The sequence below is a fragment of the Hyaena hyaena genome, unplaced genomic scaffold, assembly GCF_003009895.1.
Source record: "Hyaena hyaena isolate Hyena2069 unplaced genomic scaffold, ASM300989v1 scaffold_154, whole genome shotgun sequence".
Taxonomy (NCBI): Eukaryota; Metazoa; Chordata; class Mammalia; order Carnivora; family Hyaenidae; genus Hyaena; species Hyaena hyaena.
In genome coordinates this window covers 1,398,404-1,420,445 of record NW_024080786.1, presented here as the reverse complement: position 1 = coordinate 1,420,445, position 22,042 = coordinate 1,398,404, and the positions used below count along the sequence as shown (strand labels likewise).

The window sequence follows — 22,042 nt, the reverse complement described above, 5'->3', positions numbered from 1 at the left end:
GAATATAGCCATTGGTTTCTGTATTAAAACTAATAAATATTAATGTGGAACAAATTAATTAAGATAAAACTTTCCAACAGGAAAACACAAATATGTTTTCCTAGCTTTTAAATGCATGGTTTGCAAAAACGCCCCAAGCCATTATTTTAATAGCACACTAACTCCCAGTTGGGAAAGGTAAAATAATTACCATGAAAAAAAGAGTTATTTGTCCATGAATTGAAAATCATGCAGTAATGGACTTTAATACAGTCTTCTTCATGTAGGTGTATTTGTCTGTATTGATAGGAAATTTTAAAAGAGTTCTTTTTCTGTCTCAAGCAACCCAGTAGGTTAAAGCTATAATAAACACAATTTTAGTACTCATACAGGACAAGAACACACAAATGATTTTGATAACCTGTACAGGCTCAGGAACCTGATAGCAGCAGTACGTTTGATTTATGTTATATAAAATTCCTGGAATAGCAAAACCTATTAATCTTTCAAGAAACCTTTTGAGCCTTTACAAAGCTCATCAAAACAAAAACTATCAAAGAACAAAAGAGCATATCATATAAAGTATGAAAACAAGGCAGGAAAGCGTATATACTACATTAAGATACCAGTTCATTTCACAGCTGGCTTCTACACCAGGGTCCCTAAACACAGTCTTCTTTTTCTCTTTTAATCATCAAGTTGCACCAGTGCAGATGATAGTGTCAATGAGATATGCAAACTGTGTATCTTAACAGGCCCAAGAAATAAGTAGAATGATATATGAAATGTGATATATGAAATAAAATTGGATTACACTCCTATTTTTCTTCCTCTCCCTTTTTTCTAATTTTTTAAAAATGTTTTATTTATTTTTGAGAGAGAGAGAGAGAGAAAGAGAGAGAGGCAGCATGAGCAGGGGAGGGTCAGAGAGAAAGGGAGATACAGAATCTGAAGCAGGCTCCAGGCTCTGAGCTGTCAGCACAGAGCCTGACGCGGGGCTCGAACCCATGAACCATGAGATCATGACCTGAGCTGAAGTTGGATGCTTAACAGACTAGGCCACCCAGGCACCCCTCCCTTTTTTCTAATTTTTTCCCTGTATTTTTCTAATTTTCTGGAGTATACAGAAGAAGAAGAAACCCAAATTTTAAAGCCTTACTATTACTGGAGAAATAATAAGCTTATGGAGCCTTAATCATACTTTAGAAACCTGGCATTTCTACCTCAGGGTCGGCAGCTCTTTATTCCAAGTAATTTGAAAAGCTCTAGAAATACTTGAAACATCTGCAAGTACAACGAGAAGGAATCAAACGTTTTTGTTTTTATTGACTAGAAACTTAAACAGTGGACATGAATTTTTTTTTTTTTTTTTTTTTTTACTGGTGGGGGTGGGGGGAAGTAAGGGGAGGATCATAGCTCTTTCTCTGGACTTATTTTCACAGGGTCTCTTGGAAGGTGAAATATTCCGGTGCATATATAGCAAAGTTACTGCAGCCCCTTAATTAAAGCTTTCAGCCAGACTGGGGTTATTCATTATGATCTGCTGATTTACAGGCTGTTTCTAGAGAAAACACCAAGTGTCTTGTTCCCATCTACTGTCGGTACATGAGGCTCCAGATTCTGGAAGGGTCGTTTGGGAGCCACGAAACAGAACCCCCTAATGTGGGAAGGTAGTCATGACTGGCTGTAAGGTGAGCACGGGCCTGCTGTGGGCACCCACCTGAGACAGTAAGAGAGGACTCCACTGCTTGCCTGTGTTCTTGTCTCAGCCTCTACCTGTGGCATTAGAAACACTACAAATCTCTGCTTGGTGCAGCTTAAAATTAAAGAAATGGTAGGCTGCATCTTAAAGTAAATCTCTTGGGGCGCCTGGGTGGCTTAGTCGGTTAAGCGTCCGACTTTTGCTTAGGTCATGATCTCGCGGTTCGTGGGTTCAAGCCCTGCGTCTGGCTCTGTGCTGACTGCCAGCTCAGAGCCTGGAGCCTGTTTCGGAGTCTGTGACTCCCTCTCTCTCTGACCCTCCCCTGCTCACGCTGTCTCTCTCTCTCTCTCCTAGAAATAAATAAAACATTAAAAAAAATTTAAAAAAATAAATAAAGTAAATCTCTTTTCCAAGTAAAGACTGAACCTTTCATGAGTCTTACCACTTAAAACCTGAAAGAAGTTTTAAGACTGAAAGTTTCATCCTTTTGACACAGTGAGGTTCCGTCCAGAATGCAGATGAGGGTGTGGTGGAAGGAAGGAAGGAAGGAAGGAAGGAAGGAAGGAAGGAAGGAGGGAGGGAGGGAGGGAGAGAGGCGACAGCCTCAGCTGTTCACATGTCTTAGCTAGAAGTGAGGGAAACACTCTCCGTATGATTTAATCTTGTGCTAAATTATCTTATTTCAAAATTTTGTAAGAAAAATGCCCTGGGTGGTTTAAGATGCTTGAAAACATCATAAATTATTGATCTGTTATTAGTTGGTAATATCACTGCTTTCTTAGATAGTCATTTTGAAAATTACTTTTAATTATCATTAGGAGTTTAAACCTCCATGATCCTACAATATTTCTAAAGAAGGAGCCCATGACGGGCACCTGAGTGACTCAGTCAGTTAAATGTTCAGCTTGGTTTTGGATGAGGTCATGATCTCACAATTCGTGGGTTCGAGCCCCATATCTGGCTCTGTGCTGACACTGCAGAGCCTGCTTGGGATTCTGTCTTCCTCTCTCTCCACCCCTCCCCTGATCTCTCTCTCTCTCAAAAATAAATAAATAAACATTAAAACAATTTTTTTTTAAAAGGAGCCCATGTGAATCTTTACAAAGATACAGAGCAGAGAAAACTCTGAGATTATATAGTTCCTATGAAAACTGATCTCGGGATATAAATGTAATCATAAACTGGGGTGAAAGGAAGATCATGAAAGTGGTTTTCTTATCTGTTTTGGGGTTGTGGGATAGGAAAAGTTGTTCCATTCTTTTCTTGTCTCATCTGCTTAGGGCCTTCCAGAATAGGAATACAGAAAAGAAGAGGGAGAAGGGAAGTTTGTGGATTCATCCTACAAGACTATTCCAATCTCAGGGGAGGATAAGAATAAATATTTATTGAGTGCTGTGTGCTATGTGTTTCATGTGAATTATCTTTTAGTGGGGGATGGGGAGGGAGGTCATATGGTGATAGTAAGTGAGGGTTTTTTTTTTTAAGTTTTTACCAATCCTCCCATCCACCTCCCCGCTGGTACCCCTCAGTTTTTTTCTCTATAGTTAAGAGTCTGTTTCTTGGTCTCTCTTTCTCTCCCCCCCCCCCCCCCCCGCTTTACTCATTTGTTTAGTTTGTTAAAATTTCACATATGAGTGAAATCATATGGTATTTGTCTTTCTCTAATTGACTTAGGAAATCTTGCTTATTGCAATGACATGGATGGAGCTAAAGAGTATTATAAGTGAAATAAGTCAGTCACATGAATTATCTTACTGAATACTCACAACAATCCTTAAAGAAGTTACTCTTACCATTCCCATTTCACAGATAATGAAACTGAGACTCAGGGTCATATGGCTGGCAGGTGGCACCTGTGGCACATGAACCCTCTGGTTAGCCACTACCCTATACTGCCCTCTGTGGAAAATGCCCTTGTCCATCTTCCCTGTGAAGTAACGGCAATTTTTAAAAAAGAGCCAAACTTGAGCATATTGTTTTTCTATTTTAAACCCTTTAATGGCTCCCCATTCTTCAGAACAAATCCAGACTTCTCAAGGCTGTTTAATAGCCTCTTCATAATTTCACCCTTTGCCTACCTCTCCAGCCTCATTTCCACCATTCTCCCCCTTGCCCCAATTGCTCAGAATGTTTTCCAATCCTTCAAATATGCCAAACTTTTCCGTTTTGGAGGTTTTGTCCAATCTGTTCCCTCTGACTTTAACATGCATTCTCTTCCCTTTTCCTGACTTCCTCACCCTTCAGTCTCAGGAAGATGTGCCAGGCCCTCTATTAGGTGCTTCTAGAGCTTCTAGCTGTCTACACGTGACTGCTGAGCCCTTGAAACGTGACCACTCTGAAGTCAGGTGTAAATGTGCAATACATGCCGAAGTTTGAAGAGTAGATACAAGAAGAGTGTACAATATTTTGGTAATAATGTTTTATATCGGTTACAGGTTGAAAAGGGAATATTTCGAATACCTTGAGCTAAACAAAATATATTATTAAAATTAATTTCACCTGTTTATTTTTGCTTTTGAAAATGTGGCTGCTAGAAAATTTTAAATTACATCTGTGATCAGCATTATATTTTTATCAGACTGTGCTTCTTTAGGGCATCTTGGACTTCCTTTTAGTTGTAATAACTTGTTTACTTTCTGGTTTCTTTCTTTCTTTCTTTCTTTCTTTCTTTCTTTCTTTCTATCAGAGGGAAGGTCATCTCTGTTTTATCCTCCAGTGTTGAGAACAGAGGCTGGCTTAGCATGCTTGAATTGTTGACATAATGAAGGCTAATAAGAGGTGGGATCAGTGGGAAAAAGGAGAGCAGAAAAAATATTATCTCCTTTAGAACAAAATGTAAATAAATGCACCCTTGAATCTTGATATCAGAAAAGAAGAAAGGAGATGGTAGTGAGGAGTCTGGGCTAAGAAAATTTAAAAATATATTACCAGAAATATAAATGAGGCAATTCAACTTTATCTTGTTTATAATCAAAAGAATATAATAGTTATTGAGTGCATGCTATGTGCCAGGTACCATGCCGTGTGGGTTTCTTATGCCTGTTCTTATTTAATCCTCACGACAAGTTTAGAAGGTAGATTCTGTCGGTATCAATCCATTTGTTTAGATGATGAACCCGAGTCAGAGAGAGGTTAAGTAACTTGCACAAGGCCACATAACTAGGAAGTAGCAGAGCAGCATCTGAACTCCAAGCAGTCAGGCTCCAGACTCTTGTCAGTTTATTCCCCTGGCAGAGTGCCAGAGTTCAGCTTCTGCACACACATAGTCTCTGCGGGCACCTGGGTGGCTCAGTAGGTTAAGTGTCCACCTTCAGCTCAGGTCATGATCTCACGGTTTGTGAGTTTGAGCTCCGCATCTGGCTCTCTGCTGTCGGCACGGAGCTCGTTTCTGACCCTCTGTCCCCCTCTCTCTGCCCCTCCCCAGCTCGTTCTCGCTCCCTCAAAATAAATAAATAGAAACTTCAAAATTCATTTAAAAATAAAAGAGTCTCTGCTCTACCTTAACTCCCTTAATCTTTTATTTTTCATAGCCTTAATAATACTTATAACCAAAAAAGCATTTTACCAAGTGTTAATTTTTGTCAGACATGGCAATAAGAACTTTCTATGGATTATTTTATTTACTTTTCACAATACCTTTCATGAGGTGGATTATTTTTTCTTCTCTATTTCAAAGATAATAAAACTAAAGAATAGAGAAAGTAGAAACAAACTATTTAACACTATGCAAATGGTTAAAAATGAGTGGTGATACATCACAATTAGGGGGGATTCTGCAGCCATTAAATATATATACACACACACACACACACACACACACATACACACACACACACTTATAGCCAAATAATGTCATGGAAGAATTAAAATATGTCATGAAAATGATTACACTAAAAACCTAACAGCAAAGCTGTCCTTTCTCACTACTGCTATTCAACATCATACTGGAAGTCCTAGCTAGTGCGACAAGACAAGAAAAATAAATAAATACTATTCAGTGATAAAAGAAATGAACTTTTGAGCCATGCAAAAATATTGAATCTTAAATGTATACTGCCAGTCTGAAAAGGCTATATGTTATATTATGACATTTATTTGACATTCTGAAAAAGGTATAATTATAGAGAGAACAAACAAAGTAGTGCTAGCCAGGGGTTCAGATATGGAGTGACAGACAGGCGAAGCACAGGAAATTTTTTAGGGCAGTAAACTATTCTGTATGATACTGCAAAGGTGGTTACATGACACTATGCATTTGTCAAAACCCATAGGACTTTGCAGAATAAATGTTGAGTAAACAATAAACGTTGAGTTAAAAAAAAAAAAATCATTAGGAGGTTAGGAATCCCAGGATGGAATGCAGGCTGTGACAAAAGAATTTGACTATATCACAAATGTCTGAAACAACCTCAGTGAAAGGAGTGAAGTAGGGAGGTAGAAAAGGCATGGACTTAAATAACTTCAGAAATGAGTGGATTATGTAAGACTTTAGCTGAGCACTTTATTCTAGCTGATACAGTTTTTCAGAGGTGGGAGGGGGTATAGGTAATCAATCTGAAACTACTATACATATAAACTGAAATTAGACAAATAAATAGATGGCAGAGAGTGCGAGTCTAATTTCTCACTGTTGGAGTAGGAAGTTACAGATAAGCAAGAAGAAAAGGTTGGACTGATCCATGTGCTAATGGATTAGAACTAGAGAAATCAGTGTGAATTCATAGGTAGCTTCATATACATACAGGTATATGCACAAATATTTACAGATATGTGTATATGTGCAGGTTAGTACACCCACGTATATTTCTTTGCTCTCTCAGTGCAAGGGGCTTAAAAGCAACATCTCAGTAGCAACAAGCACACCTACCACCCGGATCTTGGTTTCTAATACCACTCTTCAATAAAAAGGAGACAAGAATCTTTGGCAAAACAGCAGTTGCTAAGATGGGGCAGGGAATGTACAGGCATCTAGTTGTCTCAGAAAGTATGGAAGTGTCTAAAAGCATAAAACAAAACAAAACAGAACAAAACAAAACACAATCATGGGACTATGTCAAAGAAACACAGGAAGCAACTGAAAGAGCTCGCAATGGCCAAAGCTGAAACTATGTGAGGAACAAAATAAATATAATACTAATGGATTATAACCCAAAGTGTAAAATAGATACCTAGGAGTCTACACTGAAAAAAATAAATGATTGACTGACTGACTTAATTAATTAATTAACGTGGGAGGAAAAATAAATCTTCCATGCAGAACAATTCCAAATATTTTATGTAGGGATTCACTATCAAGGAGGTAGGGCATAACTCCTTATTCTACAGTGTGGGCTATGCATAGTGACTTCCCTCCAAAGAGCTCAGTATGGCAAGAGGAGTGAGGGGAGAGTGACTTTACTTTGAGAAATTTGGAAAATACTACCTTTACTAGGTAATCCTGGTGAATGGTAAATCATACTGATAGTATGTATTCTTAATATGATGTGATAAAAATGGACTATAACTCTGTGGTCTTTCCCCAAAAGCCCATAATCTGAGTCTAATCTTGAAAAAAATATCAGACAAATCACAACTGAGGGACATCTCTAAAATGCCTGGTCACTATCCCTCAAATTTGTCAAAGTCATCAAAGCAAGGAAAGTCTGAGAAACTGTAGCAGCCAAAAAAGAGCCTAAGGAGACAGGATCACTAAATATAAAGTGATATCAAGGATGGGGTACTGGGACAGAAAAAGGACACCACATAAAAACAAAGGAGATCTGTAAACAATGGACTTAAACTAATGAGAATGTAGCAAATTGGTTCATAAAAATAATGCTGAAAGATAAAAAACTGTCAACCCATAATTCTCTGTCCAGTGAAAATAGCCTTTAAGAATTAAGGTAAAATAAAGACATTCTCAGATGAAGGAAAATTTAGGAGAATTCATATCTAGCAGACCTGTTCTACAAGAATTTCTAAAGGAAGTTCTTCAGACAGAAGGAAAATAATACCAGAGGGAATCTTAGAACATCAAAAATGAAGGAAAAACAACAGTGAACTAACCAAAAATAACTCCAGAAACAGGAAGGGGATTGTGTGAGAAAACTAACCTTGACAACATAGAGATAACTGGAAAAAATTACTGCAGATTAAACTCATTCTCCAAGATGGTTGAGACAATATTAAATAATAAAAAAGACTTTTAAAAAACTTGATTGAAAAAGGTAGAATGTTAAACTATACATGCAGTATGAACTAAATTTTGTTTCTATATGTATATTTATTCTATATGTTAAATATAGAAACACACAGAGCTCTGAATGGTGGCATCATCTATGACAGATTTTTAAAATTACTATTATGTTTTCAAATATTCAACATAAGCATTATTATGTTTATGATCAGTAAAAGATAACCATTATTTAAAAAATTCACTGTCTCACTAGACTTCATTTGAGACTTTTATCATAAACATTTCCTTTTGGGCACACAATATAAGCTTCAATGATTCATCTGAATGTAAATTTGGCTCATCGGGTTTAAAGACTTAAAATCAAATACATAAAAAAGAAGAATTCCTGTAATATTCTAGGACAAACAGGATTGCTTATGTCATCTACTGGTTCAGAACCCACATCTAAGTAGCTCAAAAGATTTAACAAGATCAAATCTTGTTAATTTCCACATCATACATGTTAAGGAGACAGTGAAAAAGAAATTATGATTCTGACTGAATGGAATGCATGGAATTTCTAAAGCACAATGCTTATTGCAATCAAAGCTATTGCAAAATGTGATGTCAACATCATTCTCGTAAGCCTTCTGTTCTATTTTTTCATAAACAAGGGATGAAGACTAACCCCAAATGAGATATTGATTGCATTATGATGTTATCTGAGTACACCAGAGGAAGGGGACTGATTTTTTAGCAGTCAGCAAAATGTGCTTCCCTGAGAAGGAGGAGTGAACAGCTACTATTTCCTGTTCCTCCTTCGTCGGGGCACAGACCATCTCCCCATCTTCAGACCTGAGTCCACAGTGGTATCTCACCCACACTGGCTTAGAGTTGGAGTGAAGGGTCCGCCTTATCCATACTAGATTTCAGTCAGTGTCTTTCCCCAAGGTCTTCTACCTGTAGCTGCTGGGGAAGAACTAGGGACTGGTGGTGGCCATATTTACAGGCTTGCAGAGAAGTAGAAGGAATCTACTTCAGAAGCCTTTGGCTTCTGTTAGCAGAAGGCCAGTTCCACATCTGTTCTTCCCCAATGTGAGTCCTCAATTTCCCCTCTTGTTTGCTTCTGAGGAGGTCGGACAGGATTTCTGTCACCTGTAATTTATGTAGTCTGGAGTTCTACAGTAACTTAGTTACATTTTCTTGGAAATCCTTTGTGTTCAAGTGACATGGCTCTTAAAATGCACAGAGAATGTTAGCATTTAACTCCAATCTCTTTAAGTACCACATTCTGATATAATTATCTGCTTACCTGTTTCTCTCCTAAGCTGTTTAGGCTGTTAGGCTGTTTGTTCTTTGAAGTCAAGGATTAGTTTTATTGGGCTTGACATCTCTAGAGCCACGGCATGTGTCTTCATGGCACATAGTAGGCACTTAATAAATGTTAGTTGATTTTAAAAGGATTACATAAAATATGATCACTTTTCCTTCTATTATGGAATTATTTCATTCCTTCCAACTTTATTAATTGGAAATTTGTGACTAGGCTGGTAAAATTAATTTACTTAGGAAGAAGGGGGTTATTAGCTCATTTAGTAGTATAAGAAACTATAAAAGAGAATTATTAAACTAATTAAGAAAACATTGTTTCAAGTAGGTCATAGCCATTTAAAATCACTGATTTATACAGAAATAATTTGTGGGCTCAGTTACAAAAACCATCCCTCTACCTATTCATTAAATTAGGTCCCTGAGGATGTCTATTAAGCAACGCTTTGTTAGCTTAATTCATTTACTATTTGTACTTGAAATATTCCATAAATCAACCTTTTATTAATTTGAAAGGTGATATCTGCAGTTGTACAGAGTTTACTTACAAACACAAATTATCTTAAAATCTACAAAATATAATGGGGTGGAGATGAACTTAATAAAATTCTTGCTGATTTTTGTCTCATTATTTTTATTTTTTTCAGACACATTCTAATTTTATTCATGCCCCTGGCATATGCTACTCAGTCTACATACCCAACAATTAATCTCATTTTCACTCTCTGATGTTTATTATCATTAACTATTGGCTGGACAAGAGGGACAGGACAAAACCTAATTATATTCCTGGATGCTTTCTAGTACAGTGACCTTCAAACTAGGTCTCCAAACCCGCTAATCCTCAGCTTTCCCTTTTATAGTTGTTGGCAACTGCATCCTTCCACATGGTCATGCCCCAAACCCTGAAGTCATCTTTAACTCCTCCCCTTCTCTCTCACCTCCCATTTAATCCATCACTCTTAGTTTCAAAATCCATCCAGAGTGCAACACTTCCCACACCTCTCTTGCAAGTATACCATAATCTCACTCTCTCCAAGAGGTACCACACTAGCTGCCTAGGGGTCACAGAATTCAGTGACCCTGCTATATAAAACTACTTCCTTCTCATCTCCTGGTTTGTGTGAATGAGCTACCCCAGCACTTACATGTATAATATCTAAGAAGAACAGAACTGATGTTAAACCCACTCCAGATATATAACGACTTCATTTTTAAAAAGCATCCAAGGTGTTCAATAAAGCATTTCCAAAACAATTTACTTTAATATATAGTAATTGTTTATAAAAATCTATAAAGTATTTATTTGATTTTGACAGTTGTGTACTACTACTGTCATAACTCAAGCCAGAAGAAAAAGTTTCACAGACAGCTACAGTCACAAGAAATTTTAAAACACTAAGATTTAAATTTATATACTTCTTTCTGATACATGAAAGTATAAAAAGGCAATCAATAAGAAACTTTCAATCATAAAAATACATTACAACATGGAGGTGCCATTTAACTCTAGACAGCTCACGTTTGGACAATTACCATAAAGAAAAATTACCTTCTATTTTAAGACACTGTTATGTTTTGAGCCTTTGTTATTGTTGTTGAATCTGTATATTAACTAACGCATTGACACAATCAAAAGGTAGTCTGTTCTGGAAAAAATACATTACAATACCATAAAATTCTGTGGGGGGAAATAGAGTGGGAATATGTTTTAAAGGAGAAAAAAGTAATATAATATTGCTAATCATTAAAGAAGAGTATGTTTACAGCTTTTAAAAACAGTGAGTAACAAATTGTTTCTGATTATGCCTAACTCTGGTCTAATACATAGTAAGCATTCTATAAAAATTTACTAATTAATGGCATCATTTCTTGGGAAAATCTGTTGGACTTACAGGATTGGAACTCAGTATCTTTCTATGGACTTGCAAACCAGATGCCCTTTCTTTCAGGAAAGTCAAATATCAACAACAGATTAGAAGACATAAATGAATGAATGAATGAATGAATGAATTGGATATTCTGACTAATCTGGAAGTCTCCAAGTAGTATTTCACAAAAGAAAATAACATTTACTATTAATATTTCCACTTCTATTTTCATGCAAGCAATTCGTGCCATGTAACTGAAACTTCAGCTTTATGGTTAGACATGCAGAAACACTGGGATGGCCACCAGAGGGAGCCCAAGCGTTTTTCTGAATAAGCCACACACCAAAGAGAAAACACAAAACATAAAGGAAGGAGGGGGGCGAGAAGGCCCACTATTACCTGTTTCTGTCACTTAAAAGAATTTCTTGTTGAATGACATAGCTATTTTTGCATTTATGTTACGAATTCCTTTAGTAGGCAATTGTAGGTTGCAATGCTTTGACACTTTAAGGAGAATTGGTTAAACATATATTTAAAAATCGCACATACCCTAAAACTAGAAAGTCCAGAGTAGACTGCCGTGAAAACATCCATGATGTTCTGCTGTGCCCCCAAACAAGCCAGGCCCCTTCTCCAGCATATTTTCATGTTCCTGCTCTTACTCTATCCTGGTCCATCTTCGTAGTCAACTCTGGGTGTGGTTTCCTCACTTTGTTTGAAACTGAGCTATCAAATTACAGCACTGAGTGAGCACTTGGTGTGACATGGGAATTTTTTATTCTCCTGGCTGAGCCAAATTACACGGACATTAAGATGAATGACTTTCCATTTGGCATCCTGCAGTCTTCCTAGAACAGAGAACTGAACCAAGTCCTAACAGTGTTCATGAGAACCTCTATATGGCTTCCCCAGAACCAATCTCCACTTACACCAAACCCACTGGCCAATCTTAGTGATTTCCCATCCAGGCTGGAGAGATGGCCTAGGGCTGAGGCTACAGACAAGGGTGTGATCTTGTTTAGAATTAAGCACCAGGGAAGTTTAATAAGTTTTAAATTTGAGCAGTATGGAGTTTTGGAATTTTCCCTATGCCTTATCTTATTTGATTTCTCAACAATCCTTTTACTGTGATAGGTAAGGGATCATCATTTTGTTGATGAGAAAACTGTAGCTCAGGGAAGTAAGTAACTTACTTGTTTAGTGTTACCAGCTATTAAGGACAGAAACTGATACACTTCTGGGGACAAGGAATATAACAATGAATAGGTACTAATTCAGCCATATTCATGTCTTCTTGGATAGGAAATTATCACCTTCCTTTTCTCTCACGTTATAAGTGAGGGAAAGGCATCACACACATGAATTTAGTGACTTAGCACTTGTTTTACCCAGTATTTCCATGGTATGTTTTCCTAAGTAATTCTTTCATGTCTGGATGGGATAATTTTATCATGAATGCAAATAAATTAGCACAAACAAATTAAATTGCACAAGGTTAGGTCCTCTGCTGAATGCTGCTGGATTTAACATGCTTATTAATACTCAAAAGCATTCTTACTAAATTTGGCAATGATACCAATTGAGTGAGGGTGGCTGGCCCTTAGGAGAAATGGAATAAAATTTAAAATGACCTTGACAGATGAAAACGGTAAAAGGACAAAATTCAGAAGAAAGCATTGCAGAGTGATTCATTACAGAGAAGGGTGTGTGTGTGTGTGTGTGTGTGTGCGCGCGCGCACGTGCACAGGCGCGCGCACGTGTGTGGTAGGTGGGGGGAGGTGTTGGGGAGAAACAAAGGAGAACCACAGAAATAAGGGAGCACTGCCTGGGCAATTACAGAAGAAAAGAAGTTGGAGATTAGAGTGAACAATAGGCTCCAAAGATATTAGCAATTTAGATCTGTCATTTTTATTGGGAAGTACAACTAGGGGGGAATTCAAAGTAATCCCCCATCTATACTTTTAAAATAAATCAAGTTTTATTTTTTATTTTATTTATTTCTGAGAGAGAGAGACAACATGAGCAGGGGAGGGTCAGAGAGAGAGAGGGAGACACAGAATCCAAAACAGGCTCCAGGCTCTGAGCTAGCTGTCAGCACAGAGCCCGACACGGGGCTTAAACCCACGAACTGTGAGGTCATGACTGAGCCAAAGTCAGACACTCAACCAACTGAGCCACCCAGGCGCCCCGAAAAATAGATCAAGTTTTAGAGGAAAAAAATTACGTTTGGTTGGAACCCTGAAATACCTGGAGCTTGGAAGCCAGGTTTTGATAACTTTGAAAGGGATACTACAAAGTATACTGTTTAAAATAATGAAAAGTTTTTATTTTAGATCTGATGAAATTAGCCTCGAAAGAGAAAATTCTGGAAATCTATTTATGCAATGCTTTTGGACTAGAACATTCTTTCTCTTCCATTTGAGTAACATCTACATGGATGGACACAGGCATTCCATCAAGAGCGGACACAGGCATTTATCCCTCTGTGAAGCCTGCTCCAAACCCCTCCCCCTCTCCCCAAGAGCTGCACAGAACACGTCTCCCATGTGTCTCCTGAGAGTACATACCGGGTGCCAGCACTGGCTAACCACTCTGAATCAATCATTTCATGAATCCTTTTGGAAGCTCCCAGGGGTAAGACACTACTAATATCTCCACTGTAGATGGAAACATAAGTAACTAACGTGTGCACCTTTGCGTGGTTAGTATGTGGCAGAGTTGGGACTCCAAAGTCAAGCCTGAAGAGCTCCTAAGCTCGCCTCCTCATGCCATGCTCTCCCGACCACAGGTCCCATGACTTGTACTTATATACTGATGTGTTCCCACGTCTGCCTCTGTCCGCTGGCTCTAACTCCCTGAAAGAGGGGACCATGCTTGATTTATTTTCATAGCCCCTCAGGGGGCTAGGGATTGATCACTACATGATGGTTAAAGATTTTCAAGAAAACAGATGGCATATTCTGTGGATATTTCTGAGTCATTCTTTGAAGGGAAATAAAAAATACAGCTAAGTTGAAGTGAGCAGAATTTAAACATTTATAAAAACTGGCAATTAGAATTCTGAACAAGGACAGATCACATTAGAAAAGGTGGTTTTACAATTTCATTTTCTGAAAATTTTAAAGAATGAAAATAGCTAAATATATATGTGTACATACATGTATATATACTTATATATGTATGTATGTGTATATGTGCATCTATCAATTATTTATCTTCCATGTAATTTTACCTAAAGGTAAAGAGAATGACTACAGAATATTTTAATATCTGTCTGACAGAGGATTGTTATTAGAAAAGAATCCAAATCCTAAATGACATGTAATCACTATATTAATTTATCCAATCTGAGAACACTACAGACCTCTCTCCTAAACATAAGACATATTTTGCAAATAATTTGGTTTCAATTTCTCAAAATAAGAACAATAAAAATTCAGATACATCAAACATAAATGATACCATCTAATTTATTCTCACCATCAATTGAGATAATGTGCTAGCAGCCCAAAGTTACTGGTGATGAATGTAATTGCCTTCAGTACAGGATAAAATATTTCTGGATACAGCAATATACTCTCCCGTGACTTTGGAATCAGCAGTATAGTATATGACTATCAACATGACAGTGTGTTCCTTGCCTCTGCTGCTAGTGGAACTGATTCTCAGCATCAGGGCCAATATGGAACAGCCTCACCTCAAGGCCATGGCATTTTTTTAAAGGGAGAGCAGGGCAGAAGCTGTTGGCTACAGAGACTGGGGAATCTCATTTCTTCTATTATCACTATTTTTAACAGTTAAATACTCCCCTGTTCTCTGTGATATCTTGCCCAAGTCAAATCCTGATTACACAAAAGCCTGTATTCCAAGCAGGGTGAAATGTGGTAAAGCTCAGTGGCAACCTTGGAAACCTCAAGCATCACAGCAACATTGAAAAGTTCTATTCCATTAAAGAAATCTAAAAGCTGTAGAGGAACCAAAATGAGAGCACCAAAATAATCAGCAAATGTAATTCATAATATTCTAAAAATAACTCTAAACTATAGTAATGAACCACCACTCCAATACACCCTAATATGTGCCCTTTCACCCAGCAAACTCACAGTAAGCAGGTCTTGTGAACACTGCTGAGAACATTCAGAGGCCACAAACACATGGCTTAACTGGCAAGAGCAGATCAGGTTTTTGGAGGGTTACCCACATTTACTATTTACTATTTAGATAAAGGGCAATTATATACCATCTTAAAAATTCAATCAATATACCACTGCAGGAGCTAGAGACAGAGAAGGCACCGTCAGCTTTTATAACAGAGCGGAGGAGCAGATGGAATAAAAAGCAGGAAGAGATTCAGCGAGGGCATTCTGCCCCATAAAATGCATAACTCACAAACACAAAAACAAACATTTTCCTCAGAGACTGAGAGCTGATGTTGTCCTTGGCACCTTCGACATTAAGTCACTGGTGTTTTCCAGGGGGTGGGGGCAAAATGAGTGTTGGCTCAGTGAGCTATGTGTTCCAATAGGCCAGTAAAGAAATGAGTATTTACACTCTACCCAACGGGAGGGACGGAGCCAGCAACACTGCCACATCTAATCTTCACTTGAGCGATAAGCGGTTTGTCCTTTAAAATCAAAATGAGCAGGCTTAGGATTTTCTGTCCTTTGCACTTTGTTGGTATGCCTTCCTCTGCAGAGCCTCGCGCCTTCGGCCAGTTACGTGTGGGTTGTTGCATGGTGGTGACAGCACTAGCTAGCCATTCTCGCCCCAGAACAGAGAGAACTGGCTGCCAGTGGTAAACCTGTGAACTCTGGCCAAGACGTCTTGATAAGCTCTGGACGTGTATCAGTCATGTTTTAAAGTAGGACTTTAAAAACGGTTTCATGGAAAATGTTGGTTTGAATTCAGTAGGTGTTCTAAAGCTGGAGTTGAAAGGTTTAACAGGATTTTTATATTTTAAGTTTGTGCGAGGATTCACAATTTCCCCTTTCTTCCTCTGGCCCAGAATCATAGCCCATCTATAATGGTAAAATAAGATGTTGTTATTTAATATGTGGGAAATATTTTGATTTTCCTTAACCTTAAAAAAAGAGCATCAATAAAGGTTATTATACTCCCTAAAAATGCCTAAAATTCCTATCCTTTTGACCCTAATAGTTATTTTCTTCTTATTGTTCTCACCTTAATGTGAGTTTTCAGGCTGTGTAGATTATTTCCTCCCCATTTGCCACTTAAAACCTTACGTCTTTATAATAAATTCCAAAAATTATCCTTCATATAAATGACCCATGATTTTTTAAAGCTCAACAAACTCCTGATTTAAAAGTTATCTTCTTAAAATAGGACCTACCAAATAGTTTTACAAGACCCCGAAGCTTGCTCATTACTAACTGGAAGCATCCAGTTCTTCTAGTGCTGAGGAAATGTTTGAGCTCTAAATTAATTCATGGTTTTTTTTTTTTAAATTTTATTTAAATTCCAGTTAACATACAGTGTAATATTAGTTTCAGGTGTACCCTATAGTGATTCAACACTTCCAGACAACACCAAGTAGTCATCCCAGCAAGGGCACCCCTTAATCCCCATCACCTATTTTACCCATCCCCCCAGCCACCTCTCCTCTGGTAACTATCAATTTGTTCACTATAGTTAAGAGCCTGTTGTTTGGTTTCCGTCTCTCTCTCTCTCTCTCTCTCTCTCTCGCCTTCCCCCTTTGCTTGGTTGTTTTGTTTCTTAAAGTCCACACATGAGTGAAATCATATGGTATTTGTCTTTCTCTGGCAGACATATTTTGCTTAGCATTACTCTAGATTCATCCATATTGCAAATGACAAAATTCCATTTAATGGCTGAGTAATATTCCATTCTGTATATACATAACACCACATCTTCTTTATGCATTCATCAGTCGATGGACACTTGGGCTGTTTCCATAATTGACTGAATTATTGAATTGATTAGTGTTTTATATTGGGAGAGTATTCTTTCATATTTGGTAGGAACCTCATTAATCATACTGTCAGCACTATAACTGCCTTAAAAGCTGGGGCCTCAGATGATCCTTTTGGAAACTAGATGTGTATAAATAAGGAAATGGGATTATTTTGTGATGTCTTCCTGAGTCTATTTTCTGGCTCCTTCTACTTTGAGGAAGAAAAGGATAAACTTCTAAAATTACATAACTCCATAGCAATAGCCTGTCAAAAGGTTGGAGCACAATAAGGAACAAAATCTACATAAGTAGCAGAAAATGATAGACAAGCACATTCCTCCAAAGGGCAACTGCAACATTCAACTATGAAGCTTTCTTGTAGTTGTGAATTTTAGCATCTGTGTTAAACATGGTCATTCAATAGTGCACATACAAAAGATGGGAAAAAAGCAACTTAAACAGATCAAAGAGAATTTATTTATAAAACCAACAGCCCCAATCATAACCCTATCAAAATAGTCTACTTGCTTTATTGGTCCAATAGTCATTTTTCTAATATTTTAACAATTATTTTATAGGTTCTAGTACCCTGTGTCATCTAATGTTAAATGATGTCCCTATCAATTACAGTAAGTAGTTAACAAAATAACCTAGCAAGGTAACTGACAGCCCATTTGTTTCTTTGTAAGTGCAATTTATGAAAAGAAAGTTCTTTTTATGCAAGGTGAGACTGTGTCTGGAAATAAAATAGAGCTGGCAAGGCAGCTAAAAACACCACTTACTGATGCCTGAATATTTGGTTAAAAGTTAAACATGGTGATTAACGAAATCAAGAGTAGGAACTGAAAAGGAAACTATATTCTCTCCACAAAGAAGCTGTTTGGACACTGAAACAATAGTCTAAGTGCTTTTATTTTGGTGTACAGCTGTATTATTGCTATTTAGAAACATAAAGGGAATATAAGATTGCCCCATGTGTAGTTAACAGAAGTAAAGGATAAAAGAAATCATCGTAACACAACTCATCTCTTATAAAGGAAAAATTTCAATTAACACCACTTTAAGGCTCTTAGGGCTTCTTTTTATCTTTCTAGAGCTTTGACTCTATTCATGAATGTCTTTCATCTCATTTGCCTTACTTTGACTGATGGCATTGAAGAGCTTTCTTAAAAGCACATGGTGATATTACATCCACTCTATTTGCTGATGGAGAAAAAGGGTGCTTTTCTGTTTGCTACAGAATTTGACATAGAATGAATTACCCAAATAAATACAAATAAACATACACTATGACTGATATTGGGGAGACAGCCTGGTCTGCCCCCTAAATCTTCAAGGGCAATATACTGGTAACAATTCAATGTATCTAATTTTCTATAAACTTCAAGTTCCTATTTAGTCATGAAGTGAGCTACATCATGACAGCTGGTAGGTCTCTGCTTAGAACATTGTGCCTGTTGTCCCACTGCAGGGAGGTCCAACCTAAAGGTCACGAGGGGCCTAAGAGAGACAGAGCTTCCTTTTGAAGCTAAGAACATTGTAGACCTCCTACGGCTTGGCCATTCTGTCCGTGGCCTCCACATCACTGATGGTTCCTTGAAGAGGAAGCACCAGGCTCTTTCATCTTCTTTACTTGGCTAGTGATCTGTGTGTTACTTGTTTTGGAGTGCTCTGGGACATCCGTATCCAAAACTGTGGCAGGATGAGTTTGTTACTTTAGACTCTAAAAGCTAGTGCTTTGGCTCTCCATAAACTTGATTATCTAGAGCTTTGCTCAACCTACAAAGATTATATATATAGGAAAAAGTCAACAGAAAGATTCACTGAAGAAAGGTATTTTAATGAGAACCATAAAAGGCAAAAGAACAGTTACTTCATGTAGGGTAGGACATTTTTCAGGGGAGAAAAGATCTTGAGAAAATGATACAAGTCTTGAGAAAATAATAATTACAGTAATAGTCTTAACATTTACTGAGGTCTATTGGAGTAGTCTCTGCTCTCCACAGATTATCCCATTCAGTATGCATAATGACCTTTAAGGTGGTCACGACTAACATCCACATTTAAAGATGAGGTGAAGAGGAGCACCTGGGTGGCTCAGTCAGCTAAGTGCCCGCTCTTCATTTTGGCTTAGCTTGTGATCTCATGGTTTGGGAGTTTGAACCTTGCGTCGGGCTCTATGCTGACAGCACGGAGCTTCTTTGGCATCCTCTCTCTCTCTGCCCCTCTCCTGCACATTCTCTCTCAAGGTAAATAATAAACTTAAAAAAATAAAGATGAAGCGAAGATGTTTAGAGAAGTCAAGCAGCTTGTGTAAGGCCCACAGCTAGGAAGTGAAATCCTCTGAACCACACCAAGTGAAATTTTGGTGTGTCACTTCAAAGTGACACTGCTGGATCTGGAACCCAAATTTGTGGTGGTACAACAGAGGGCCAGAATCCAACCAGCCCTGGAAACTAACATTATGAAAAGAAGACCTAAGGAAAGCTAGAGTTAGATCTCAGAAAAGGGATACAAATAATTTGAAATGAATCAAGGTGATATCTCTGTCCACACTCACAGGACCAAAAGCAGGGAAAGGAAAGGAAACGGTTCTGTAACGATTCTGTAAGGTTGCCACTTGGGTAACACAATCAAGGAACATACTGAGACATCTGAGAGCCACCAAGCACGGCCTCAAATTAATCACTACGCACTGCCATCATTAACCCTTCTGTGTTGCTGAATAAATTTAGATTCCAGTTAATATATCATTAATATTATTATTATTTTCATGCAAAGCCAATGCCACTACACCACTACCATTCTTGGAATGACCACCTGGTACTGGTTCTTGTGAAAAGTTTGTCCTAAACTTATTCTCTTACCTGTCTGTTTTAAACAATTAGAGCATTGACTTATTTGCAGCCTCCAAAGAGAAATATTGACCTTAGTGTACTTGGAAACAATTATAAAATCAACTGACTCTGAATTTCATATTTTGTATTCCTACTAAGGAAAAACAACTAATTTTCTGTATGTTGTTAAAGTAATGATTTGGTATGCTGCCATGGATACATTGTGGGAAAAGGAAAAACACTTAGCAATTGTACTGTTTGCCCCTTACTAGTTAAGATCAAGGACATGTGATGACCATGTCAGAGCAATAAACCTTCTCCCCCTCCATATTTCAAAGTGACTCACCAAAGATGCCAGAGTAAGATTAGAAAAATATTTACTGCTCTGTTGAATGTGGATGAAGAGCGCTCTTTGCTGGTAGGGTTACTATAATTATTTTTTTTACCTTATGATAGTTTTTAGAAGCTAGGCAGAGAGGGTGCTACTCACGTTCTCCTTGTCAGGAATCCCTAGAAGAAAAAGAGACAGAGAAAGAGAGAGAAAGAGCATGAATTATAAGATGCATCCGTAAAATGGAAATGAAATCCTTTGCTGAATCAAACCAAGTAAAATTTTGGTGGCTTCAAGTTGTGTTTTCATCAAAATTTACATCATGCTGCTTAGAAAAATAGCAGCACCCACCAAAATCTGTAACATACATAAATCAATGAATCAGGAGCAGGGCTATGTGCCAGACAACAAAATCTCATGTTTATTTTGCTTTTCTACCATATGCTTTACTTTCTCAGAGGTAAAAATCCATCTCAGATTCATTTATACCATGCAAACAATGAACTCCTCTGTGTTAGGCACCAGAATACTCAGAATTTGGGACAGACATGTCAACTCTTAAGTCGCACATACTGTATTTTTACTTTTCAACCTACCTCACAATGCTCCAGGGATTTCATCCCAGCTTCAAGTCCCCCATAAAAACCACAGATCACAACTTCTATTTGGGGCAAAGCAAATTCCTGCTGCCTCCGAGTCAGGTCTGAGCATGGCAGTGTCTGTTTCCAGAGGTATCCCAGTTTGCTCAGTGAAGAAGTTCATCATTCATCCATTTACACATTTGTTCATTCATTTACAAGCATTTCATGAGCCACAGGCAGGCCCTGGTCCTTTGCACCTCCTTTGGGGCCGTTAACTCTGACTCACATAAGTGAAGTGACCAGACTGGAAGGTCCATAGCTCCAGTAGAGCTTAACACCTCCCAGTGGCCTTATACTGGGAGATGTAACTACAGGCAATTTGTATGTGGGCCTTGACCCTGGGCCAGTTTGAGGTGGTTTGCAAGGTAAAAATACAGTACATGCAAATTCTGAGTAAACAGCACATTCTATGTTTAATAAAGGAGTATTCAGGGTTTACACTAATGGCTTTAAAAGAACTGAGTGCCCATCATAAGCAGCAGTAGGATGCCTGGGTGGCTCAGTCAGTTGAGCATCTGACTCTCGACTTCAGCTCAGGTCATGATCCCAGGGTTGTGGGACTGAGCCCCCCACATTGGGCTTCACGTTGACTGTGGAGTCTGCTTAGGATTCTTTCTCTCTCTCTCTCTCTCTCTCTCTCTCTCTCTCTCCTTCTGTCCCTCTCCCCTACTTGCACATGTACTCTCTCTCTCTTTCTCTAAAAATTAAAAAAAAAATTAATAGGAAGCAGTATAATACATGAATGGGTAAGAATGGAAGACACATTCTGGAAGCATTCCCTAATTAAACTTTGACCCTCAAACTGAGATAGTGCCAGGATATCAAAGCCCAGAGAGAGTATTAATGGGCATGTTTGCCATCACTTTCCAAGGCTGTCAGGGGTAAGGGTGGCCTAATGTCAGGAGGACTCTGAAACTTTGAATCCCAGCCATCCATTCATTATTCCATCCATGTGTTCAACAACCCTTTGAAAAGACTGGAGTTGATTGCATAAGGAGACACAGGGGTGTAAAAGAAGCTTCCTTTCCAGGAGTTTCAATAAGATACACAGTTGCACAAATCACCATATCTGAGTGACTAGAAATTAGGGTATCTGTAGAGAAATAATACTGAAAAGATGATGTAGGGCCATGCATGAACTTGAAAGTTGGGTTAAAACATTAGGAATCTGGGAATTTCATCTTCTATGGCAAGTTGTGGGCAATCATTAAAATGTTTCAAGGAGCGCCTGGATGGGTCAGTTGGTTAAGCATCCAACTTCAGCTC

The 22,042-nt window shown here is 38.1% G+C and overlaps 1 protein-coding gene across 8 annotated transcripts in view; it reads right to left on the bottom strand.

The window, feature by feature from the left end:
* Positions 1-22,042, bottom strand: part of RAPGEF4 (Rap guanine nucleotide exchange factor 4) — a 300,415-nt gene that overhangs the window by 103,156 nt on the left and 175,217 nt on the right. For 6 of the 8 annotated variants that reach the window (XM_039239196.1, XM_039239189.1, XM_039239190.1 and 3 more), the window contains one exon: positions 20,295-20,314. The exons of the other annotated variants lie outside the window; for them this stretch is intronic. In XM_039239196.1, coding sequence (XP_039095127.1) covers positions 20,295-20,314 — 20 coding nt within the window. The remainder of the gene's footprint in view (positions 1-20,294; positions 20,315-22,042) is intronic. 8 annotated transcript variants of the gene reach the window in all.